Source organism: Protobothrops mucrosquamatus, unplaced genomic scaffold (assembly GCF_001527695.2).
Source record: "Protobothrops mucrosquamatus isolate PMUCROS unplaced genomic scaffold, P.Mucros_1.0 scaffold32, whole genome shotgun sequence".
NCBI lineage: Eukaryota > Metazoa > Chordata > Lepidosauria > Squamata > Viperidae > Protobothrops > Protobothrops mucrosquamatus.
The window spans coordinates 152039-163053 of NW_015386416.1; the positions used below are offsets into that span (position 1 = coordinate 152039).

Below are 11015 nucleotides of genomic sequence, written 5' to 3' on the forward strand. Positions count from 1 at the left end.
TTTCAACAAGCGGGTCTGGCCTAGGGAGAATTTTAAATAGGGACAATTTTAATTCGAATCTTAATAACTATACAGCGACAAATATTTGGTTTTTAATTGGTTTTATGGGGGATGGCGTTTGTGTGTTTTAATATGCTGTAAGCCGCCCTGAGTCCTATAGGGAGAAGGGCGGCATATAAGTTTATGTAAATAAATAAAAATAAATAAATAAATATTCTTTTCCCACTGCTGACAAGACAGGGTCAGACCAAATGTGTCTTTTCAGGGGCTGGAGGAAGACCCTGAAAATTAACTGGAGGGGTCAGAGGAGTGGTGTGCAGGCAACCAAAAGGGCAGAGACGGGAGAAGATAGAAAAAGGGGGGGGGGGTTGAAACATAGGTTGGCAAGGCAGGATAGTAGAAACATGAGGTCTTGACCTAACAACCCAGTTGGAACTGCCTCACTAAATGGAAATATCATATGATGTTTTGCATAATGACCGATCACTTACTGGCAGCAATTTCAGTCCCATTTAGTGTTATCTTTATGCAAAATCTATGCAAACCTTTTGTGTAGGTAAAAGATTCTTACAGAAGGTTCCACAGTTGACTTATTATAAGACTACATAAGATACTGTATAACAAACATTAACAATTGTTAGTCTAAAAGTAGAAAGGCTTTTAGAAATAATACATAGAAATAAGCACTTACTTGGTCAATTTCCATCAACTTTGGAAAGGCACCAGGCCACTCTATAGCTACTTTCACAATATTTGCAGGAGGAGGCATATTCTGTCACCGGTCTTCTTCAAAAGTAGTGAATTGGAATATCTTATAGGTTACAATCTCTCTTTCACAGCTAGAGGGAGAAAAGATAATAGTATCATTTAAAATAAATTCAAACAAAATCATCCATATTACAGGTGTGTAAATGTACAGGTTAAATCTTGAAAATTCAATTGTATATACCACACACTATGATACAAATCAATCTACTTAGAAGATGACTGAAATATTAGAATATACTTTGGTAATCATGAAATAGTTTTTTTAATGGAGAAATGATCTGAATTATTCTATTATCACTAGTAAAAGACTAAACTATCCATCTTTAGCTGCTTCATCTTGTACTCTGATGATCTTGTGGACTTGTTGATAAACCTAAAGTGATGTCACACAGTTTTTTCTTCTGATGGGAGAGCTCTTGGACATGTTCCTCACACTTAGAAGTAGCTGACTTAACTTGAGCAGAGCTCTAACTAGTTGGAAGTTGATTTTCACTATACATCAGCATCTCTGCAAGCAAACCCACAAACTATTCTCTGCAATCACTGCACTGTTATCTCCATCAGTAAAGTAACAGGACAGGACAGGACAGGACAAGGTAGGTAGGTAGGTAGGTAGGTAGGTAGGTAGGTAGGCAGACAGACAGACAGACAGACAGACAGACAAACCTTTATTGTCATTTTTTACTGTGGGCACAATGGCACACATTAAAAATGAAATTTAGTAGCTTGCTCTCAAAGTGTACACATACATAACACACATTTAAACATTCTATATAAACATATGTATAGACCTATACCCTTACATATAAGTAACATATAAATATTAAACACTGCCCATCTTGAATATATAATGGAAGGAGGAAGCTTGAGAGTTCACAAGGTTAATGCTGTATGGAATGAAACTATGGATGAATCTGGATGTTCTGCTACGGATACCACGAAGCCTCCTTCCAGAAGGTAACAAGGAAAACAGGTCATGAAGAGGATGTGTAGTGTCCCAGACAATCTTGCAGACCCTGCTCAAGCAACGCTTATGTGCTATGTCCTGGATGGAAGGGAGGGAACTGCCAATGATCTTTTCGGCCATTCTCACCACCTCTGAAGTAGTGATGCTTCCAAACCAGACTGTGATGCTGTATGACAGGATGCTCTCAATCATCCCTCTATAGAAAGTGGTAAAGACAGGGAAAGAAAGATGTGCTTTTCTCATGTGACACAGAAAATGCAGGCACTGCTGTTCCCGCTTCACCAGTGTCTCGCTGTTGAGCGACCAAGCCAGCCTACTTGTTAACTGCTCACCCAGGAATTTGATGCTGGTAACCATCTCCAATATAAGAATACAGAATAACAGAGTTGGAAGGAAACTTGCATTTCTTTTAGTCCAACCCCTTGCTCAAGCAGGAGACCCTATATCAGACATGTCAAACTCAAGGCCCATGATGTGTTTAGATCTGGCCCGTAAGCAGACTAGTAGGAGAAGGTGATTGAGTAGTTACCTTCTCGCTTCTTCAGGTGTCTTGTCAGTGGCAGCAGCACTAGCAGAGGACAGACTACAGAAGCCTCTCCAACATGTGGTGCTGTGTGGCAGCAGTAAGCGCAAGGGCGGGCGGGCATGGGTTTATTACAACTCACAGTGGCTGGGTAGGCATGGCCAGGTAGGTGCAGCCGGCCCGGCCCCATTGACTCAGGACAGCTGGGTCAGCATGGAACAAGTCGCACCAGCTAACTCGATATGGGGACAACTCAGCGTCCCACAAACTCGCCTCCCCAAACTGCCAAACAGCGGCATACACACAAATACATATACACCTTGAACTCCAAATTTGGCGACTTTTATCAACAGAAGAAGGAGAAGTCCTTCTCCCCAAGCCCAGGCATGATTGCAGCTTGCCAGCTCAGATGTGGATAAAAGTCTCCAAACTGGGAATGGCATGTATGTGTGTGCACACAGCACGCCAAAGGAGACCTTCTTCTCCCAATCCCAGACATCTGAGCATTGGCGTTTCCCTGTCTGGTGCCCCCTCCTGGCAAAGCAGGAGGTGGAAGGTGATGCTGCTGCGTATGGAAGTAAAGAATCAAACTTCTGCCTTGACAGATCTCTGAAGAACAAGAAGAGGAGGCAGGGGAGCAAAGCTCCCTGGTCCTGCAAGAGGAAGGCTGGCCCTTCTCAAAAGGGAATCATTTTGAGAAGGATGCTGGCCTGTTGGGGCAGCCTTCCCTCAAGCAGCTCCTCGCCATCTCTCCTTCTCTCCAGAGACCTTACTAATTCAACCAAGAACTTTGGTGTGCTCACGCACCCACACACCATTCCAGACTTGGAGACTTTTACCCACATCTGAGTTGGCAAGCTGCCAATTATGCCTGGGCTTGAGAATAAGGACCTCTCCTTCCTCTGTGGATAAAAGTCCTCAAACTTGGAATGCGGGGATTGTATGTGCATGTGCATACGCACATGAACACACACTTGGCTAGCAGCAGTTTGGGGAAGTGAGGAGCTTGTGGGGCACTGAGTTGTCCCCACAACGAGTTAGCTGGTGCAACTTGTTGCATGTTGACCCAGCTGTCCCGAGTCAGTGGAGCTGGACTGATTGCACCTACCCAGCCATGCCTACTCAGCCTGTCCACCTGGTCATATCAAGTCAGCTGCACCAAGTGGCGTCGAGTCAGTCACGCCCACACAACCATGCCTACCTAATCACTGCAACCCAGCTGTGACCACCCAGTCATGCCTACCCAGCCACGCCCATCTGGCCTTTGAGGGTAACCATAATGCTGATGCGACTCTCAATGAAATTGAGCTTGACACCCATTCTGGACAAATGGCTGTCCAATTTCTTCTTAAAACCCCCAGTGATGGAGCACCCGCAACTTCTAAAGGCAAGCTGTTCCGCTGGTTAATTATTTTACTGTCAGGAAATTTCATCTTAGTTCTAAGTTGGTTCTCTCCATGATTAGTTTGCATCCATTGCTTCTTGTCCTGCCTTTTGCCTTCTGATGTTTTGAAAAATAGATTGACCTTTCTTCTTTGAGGCAGCCCCTCAAATATTGGAACACTGCTATCGTGTCATTAAAGACTAAAAAAAAATCAATATATTCTTTTTCAGCCTTTCAGAAAAAATAATCAATTAGATATCCAATAATAATCCATTTTAAGAAGAATTATCCACAAAGTTATGACCAGAAAACATTTTCTCTACAGCAACAATCTCCTATGTGTTCATAAATAGATCACTGCACTATAGCAACCAGGATGTCAGAGGAAAGGCAAAAAAGAACAGTACTTTTCACAGAGAGACAAAAGAGCATAGTGCATTAACACATTTGGGTGGGGGGAGGTAATAGCTCACAAGTTTATCTTATGATATAAAGCAATTTGAAATGAGTGGGATCTTGGCTATTGCATTCTTAAGGAAAGTTTAGAAGATTTATGACAACCATGCTATAGTTATTTACTAAAATTTGTATATCCATGTGTATATACAAATATATCTCCACGCCCACACTGGTTAGGAATTGTGGGAATTTAGTTTACATCTCAAGAACAAAGGTTGGGGAGTCTATATATTACAGTAGCCTTGCCAACGTAGTCCTTCTAGAAGTGTGACAATATGTGCAAAGTTTGTTACAGGAAATGAAATCCAATGGATTTCAAATCAAATCAAATTATAGTTCAGTATATCTGCATTAATATGTGTATATACAAATGTATCTTTTTTAAGAATATGGAACTAAGACCACTTCTTTACAACATATACATACCAGTTAGAATTAAGTTGATTTAAAATCAACGTTTTATCTTCAGAAAGAGGCTGTATTGAAAGGAGTGAACAGAAACAGCTGAAGTCAATTAACATGAACTCTATTCAAATTCAGATTTCCAGTTTTTAGGGCCTGGCATCAGTCACCATCAGTGACCATGCCACTTTAACAATAACAGTTCTAGCAGTCCCCATTTACCATCATTAAGCGAAGATTATATGAGTCATTATGTGAGGAAGTGATTGCAACTTCTGACTTCCTGCCAGCTTTCCCATTTACTTTGCTTCTGGGAAGCAGTAGGAAAGGTTGCAAATTACAATCACATGACTGCAAAATGCTATGACAATCGGAAACCCAGGGCAGTTGTTAAGAATGCGGTACCTAACATCCTGTATTTTTAAAAATAATAAATTATAAAATGCTTAAAACTGAATCATAGCAACCCATTATTGTGCAAATTCCAGTATTAAAGATGATCTGTACAGTTTCACACATTTTACTTCTATTTGTTGTTTATTATACCTGAATATCTATATTTTGCTTTATGAAATAAATAAAACTCTATTGCACAGAATCAGATTATTTTGTCTACGAATAGCATGCATATAAGTACACAATTTACACTTGAGTGGAGGGTTGCTAAGGGTATGCATACAATGATTTTGATTTTCCTTAAAAGTTGAGACTATTTTTAAAACATTCACTAGCACACTTTCAGATTGTCCTTCCTTCTTTAAGATAATTTGTTTTATCATGCTGGTTTCCAGGAAGTCAAAACTCCTTGTAACTTTATGAATACATCTTTGTCAAAAGAAATTGTCAAGAAGCTTGCCTAATGGACAAGATAATGATTTTTTTATATACTGCCCATTCTTTCCAATTGTTTTTGTTTTTATGGTTTATTTTGGGAGGAATAAATATTTTCAAATAGTAGCTTTCACATCAAATAAAGCTTAAAAGTAAAAAAATGACTGCTTGTATGGCAAGCCATTTAGTCATTTCTCCCCTCAGATGCACGCCCATGCAAATCCTGTTTCTGTACCTTATTTGTTATCGCCCCTTCCTCACTGCTGACATAAAGTATAAAACTTCTTCATACAAATGAATATAAAATAGAAATCAAAATAAGCTTCAAGCAATAACAACGCTCAATCATTAATTCTAATGAAAATAGTATAATCAGTAACACCAACTTGAAAGAAAATATATTCAGGAAGGCACTGTTAGTATATAATAAAGGATTTATACAATCCTCTACCTGTGATCATTCATTCACAATTACATCAGTAATGAATGAATGGTGGTTATGACTGATCCTTGGAGTTCTGATTATCCTAACACCACCACAGTAATGTGATCATGAACTGGTATTTGGCAACCAGTTTGCATTTGTACCTGTTTGTAGCACTCTGCAATGACCTGATCGCTATTTACAACCAGAAAGTCAATGAGGAAGCTGGCAGGGAATGTCACAAGTCACTGGTATAAACCTTCCCCACCCACACACCCTTCCCCCAGTTCCTCTGCTTTTGCACAATGCCAGCCACTCATGCATCCCAGTGCACATCTCCTGACGCATGCTGTGCCTCCCTTGTGCAGCCTCAATTCTTGCTATGCCTGCCTCACACACCTCCCATCTGCACCTCTTGCACATCCCTTCACACCTCTGTGCCCCCTCCCTGGCTTTCATGCACTCTCCCTGACTTACACCCTGCCTCTCTCACATAGTCATGCACTGTCATGGACTCACACTTCTTACACAGTCCTGTACACTCCCTCTCATCCTCCCCCAGCGAATTCTTAAAGCAGAGATGTTAAAACTGTCACACGACTGAGCAAGTACACTCTGTGCACAGAATTACAAACAAAATTTTGGTCTCTTTCCAGGACTGAGAATTTATTCAACCTATAAGCATACTCTTTTTTCAACCACAAGTGGTTGTGTATTTCTGTCTGCCCATGTATGAGGATATGCATATATCTCATTAATGTATTGAGGAAAGAAAAAAATATGATGTACTAATCATGCCTTACTGACAATTGACTAAGATATACATAGCATTTAATTTTTCTTTAGCGACTACAGAATTATGCATTACACAACAGCTTGCAATTTGGCTAAATAAATAAAATAAGGATGTCAAAAGAAGTTCTTAAAATGAAGCCAAATTAATGCAAGACCCAGGATTAATGATGGTTTGCACATCTGTATTTCTGCCAAGAAGCATACTGAACACTCTAAAACAGGATACAGCATTTATGAGGTGACAAAGTGGAGGAGAAAAGTCAATATTCTCCTGTAATGTGGTAATTAAATTGCCAGTTAGGAGAATTAGGACTATCCAAATATAAGCTATTAATGCAAATGCTATTGCTTTCAGGTTCCATGGTTTGAACTGGATTTATTTTTATTTACATCTGAATAGCTACATTTTGCTTTGTTAAGAAATAAATAATACCATATTCTATACAATTAGATTATTTTGTCTGTAAATAACACATACATAAATGAGTACACAATCTGCAGTTGAGAGAATGAGTTGCTAAGGATACAAATGCACTGGTATTATTTGGAGAGATTTCCCTATTGCTGGGATTATTTTCAGAAAATTCCCAGCATGCAAACATTTTGATTGTCCTCCTCCCCTCATTAAAGGCCCTCTTCAACAGTTGATTGAACAGTTTCCATGCAGTGAATCGTCAAACAGACTTTGAAAGATGAATGCTTTACCACACTGGTTTTCAAGGAGTGAGCCAAGTAAGTTTTTCTTCAGGTCAAGCTCCTCTTGTGATTTCATGAACTCATTTATATAGCTTTCTGAGCTGCAATATACAAACAGTTTCCCATTGCCTTCTTCCACAAAGTTATTAGTATTTCCAATATGTATATCAAGGTATGTATTTCCAATATGTATATGAAGAAAAATGTGGGTTAGACAGCATCACCACCAGATGGATTCATAGCTGGCTGACCGGCCGTACTCAGCGTGTGGTCCTCAATGGAACTGCATCTACATGGAGGGAAGTGTGTAGTGGGGTGCCCCAGGGCTCTGTTCTAGGTCCAGTGGTCTTCAACATCTTCATCAACGATTTGGACAAGGGGATAGATGGGAAACTCATCAAATTTGCAGATGACACCAAGCTGGCAGGAATAGCCAACACTCCAGAAAACAGGCTTAAGATACAGGAGGATCTGGACAGACTGGATCTGGACAGACTGGTGCTATCTAACAAAATGAAATTCAATGGTGAAAAAAGTAAGGTTCTACATTTAGGCAAGAAAAACCAAATGCACAGGTATAGTATAGGGGGTACCTTGCTCAATAGTAGTAACTGTGAGAGGACAGTGTGCTGCAGCTGCCAAAAAAGCCAACACAGTATTAGGCTGCAGTAAGAGAGGGATAGAATCAAGATCACGTGAAGTATTAATACCACTTTACAATGCCTTGGTAAGGCTACACTTAGAATACTGCATCCAGTTTTGGTCATCACAATGTAAAAAAGATGTTGAGACTCTAGAAAGAGTACAGAGAAGAGCAGCAAAGATGATTAGGGGACTGGAGGCTAAAACATATAAGGAACGGTTGCTGGAATTGGGTATGTCTAGTTTAATGAAGAGAAGGATGAGGGGGGACATGATAGCAGTATTCCAATATCTCAGGAGCTGCCACAAAGAAGAGGGAGTCAAGCTATTCTCCAAAGTGCCTGAAGGCAGGAGAAGCAATGGATAAAAAATAATCAAGGAGAGAAGCAACATAGAACCAAGGAGAAACTTCCTGATAGTTAGAACAATTAACCAGTGGAACAACCTTCCTCCAGAAGTGGTGAATGCTCCAACATTGGAAGTTTTTAAGAAGAGACTGGACAGCCATTTGTCTGAAATGGTATAGGGTTTCCTGCCTGAGCAGGTAATTGGACTAGATGACCTCCAAGGTCCCTTCCAACTTTATAACTTTATTATTATTATTGTTGTTGTTGTTGTTGATGATGATTATAAACTGCCTACAAATGCACGATTACAAACTAAGACATCGAATGAAGTTTTATATGTATATTTGGGATCTACATTATTTGAAAATTACTGTTTGTTTGTGTATTAGTCTCTTCACGTGTCTGAGGGAGAAAGAAATGATGAAGATAATTAGATGATGTGTTGAGAGGATAGGAATGAGATAGTTCCCAGATCTTTAAGATCTGGGACTTTAAGAATCTGGTTTTACACCAGAAATTATCAGCACAGATAATATCCTATGACATTTTCTTACACCTAGTAATTTAGCTTAAAACCCAAAACTTGTTGAATGGTATCAACAACTGAAATAACTGGAATGCAATCATCAATTTTAATCAAGAGACTAAATTGATCTAATAGCTTCTGGTTTTTGAGACCTAAATTTTCAGCAGAAAAAGAACTCCCTTATAAGTCTTAAATTTCAGAGAATGATGTACAGTATATCAAATTATTTCTCAAAAGCTCCACTTGTGTACATATTAAATCTCTTCTCTGAAATAACCTGACATTCTTAATGCCCAAGTACTTAAAAAAAAGCAAAGGAAAAAAAAGTTTGTTCAGAACAAGTCTAATCAGATATAAGCCTTACTGATTTTTTTCTCTGATAAGGATTTATTTATCACACGTATATATCACCTATATATTTACTGAATGAGTCTGAATGTGATTCTTACCACTTCTTTAGTTGCTGGACAGTTGTAGGGAACAGTGTCAGTAAACATGCATCAGTTAATTCTTTTCCAGCATGTACAGGTTGCATTTCTAAAAGGCCCAAAACTCTTTAACCCACAGCAAATTGATGTTTGAGCAAAGAACATTTTTTGCAACCAATCCTTTCCCGGCACATGGGATAGACCAGGGGTAGGCAACCGTGGCTCTTTTATGACTCGTGGACTTCAACTCCCAGAATTCCTGAGCCAGCATTGCTCAGCTTGGAAACCTCTCCCTTTCCCCTCAGCATGGCTGGCTCAGGAATTCTGGGAGTTGAAGTCCACGAGTCATAAAAGAGCCAAGGTTGCCTACCCCTGGGATAGATCAACAATGATCTCCCCACTTAGAATCACAGAGCCAGAAAGGAGGTTAGCCCTGGGAGCAAGTTTACTGCAGGCTTGCATCCAGCCTCTGTTGAAGACCTCCAGAGATCTCACCACTTCAAGCTGACAATTTTATAATCAATAATTTCTTCTGAAATCTAGTCTAAACCTGTTTTATTTTAATCGTCATCCTTTGATATTGGTCTTGCCCTCTAAGACAATAGAGCAAAAGTCATTCCATCTTTTATATGATAATGTTTTAGGTATTTAAACTGTATAAAAAGACATCTCAGGGTCTTTTCTGTAGATTAAATTTATCCAGACCTTTTAGCCAATCCCTATCTGAATTATTTCCAGATCCTTTTCCATCTTGGTAGCCTTCATCTAATCTCATGCCAATTATTGAGCTTTCTGATCCATTGTAACTAGAAAGACACAATATTCTAAATGTATCTGGATCAGGGAGGCAGAATAGAATAGAAAAACTAATTTCATCTGGATTTTATAATCCTATTAACATATCCCAAGATACCATTTTCCAGTTCCACAACATTAATGGCTTACTAATGTACAGCTTACTCAATAAGAACATCCAAAGTTTTTTTTTCCACAAGTATTACTGACAAGCTAGGTCTCCTCATCTTTTACTTCTACCTTTTGTTTTTTCAATATAGTTGACCTTGCTTGAATATTCTTTCGTAAAGATTTAGGGTGCAGCTTCCTAGTGGAGTTCTTGTTCTGGGACAGTTCTGAAGTACATAAGGCTACAGCTAAGGGTTTTCAGAAAGAAAGAAAAAAAAATCTATCTCCACTATTAAAAATGCTGTGAGTAAATCTAATGTCCCTTTGTACACAAACATAGAGGGGGAAGGAATTATGGAATCATGACTTGCAATGTTATATGAGAATCACAAAGCCACCTTTCTTCTCATGTAAAATGTTCATTTTGTTAAAGCTATAAGGTCTAAATCAGGAGTAGGCAACCCAAAACACTCAAAGAGCCACTTGGACCCCGTTTCCCACCGAAAACAAAACACTGGGAGCCACAAAACCCTTTTGATATCTAAAATGAAGATAACACTGCATATATCCTTTTTTACATACACACACACGCACACACACACACACACACACACACCTCGTCGAATACGCCAAGACCTGCATATATATATATATATATTTCAAAATTTGGATTGCTAACAAAGAATTAAGGGAGTACTGGGATAGCTATTTCTAACCTTACTAGGTTTTCATCAGCCAGACATACCCTTGCTGAGATTCGAACCTGGGCTGTCTGCATGTTAAGCAGAAGTGTTGCCCCTAGGCCACAGGCTCTTTCTCACTTTGTTAGCTACAAGAGACAGGGGAAGAGGATGAATGCTTTTTGAACACCCTGTCGGCCCAAATATGGGGGAGAGAAGTCTTTTGCCTGTATCAGCTCA

General features: G+C 39.5%; 1 protein-coding gene across 1 annotated transcript in view; it reads right to left on the bottom strand.

Annotated features, from left to right (window-relative positions):
* Window positions 1-11015, bottom strand: part of ELMO1 (engulfment and cell motility 1) — a 201599-nt gene that overhangs the window by 132413 nt on the left and 58171 nt on the right. Inside the window, exon 2 of the mRNA XM_015811166.1 lies at window positions 692-839. Within this exon, the coding sequence (XP_015666652.1) occupies window positions 692-769 (78 nt within the window). The 5' untranslated portion in view covers window positions 770-839. The remainder of the gene's footprint in view (window positions 1-691; window positions 840-11015) is intronic.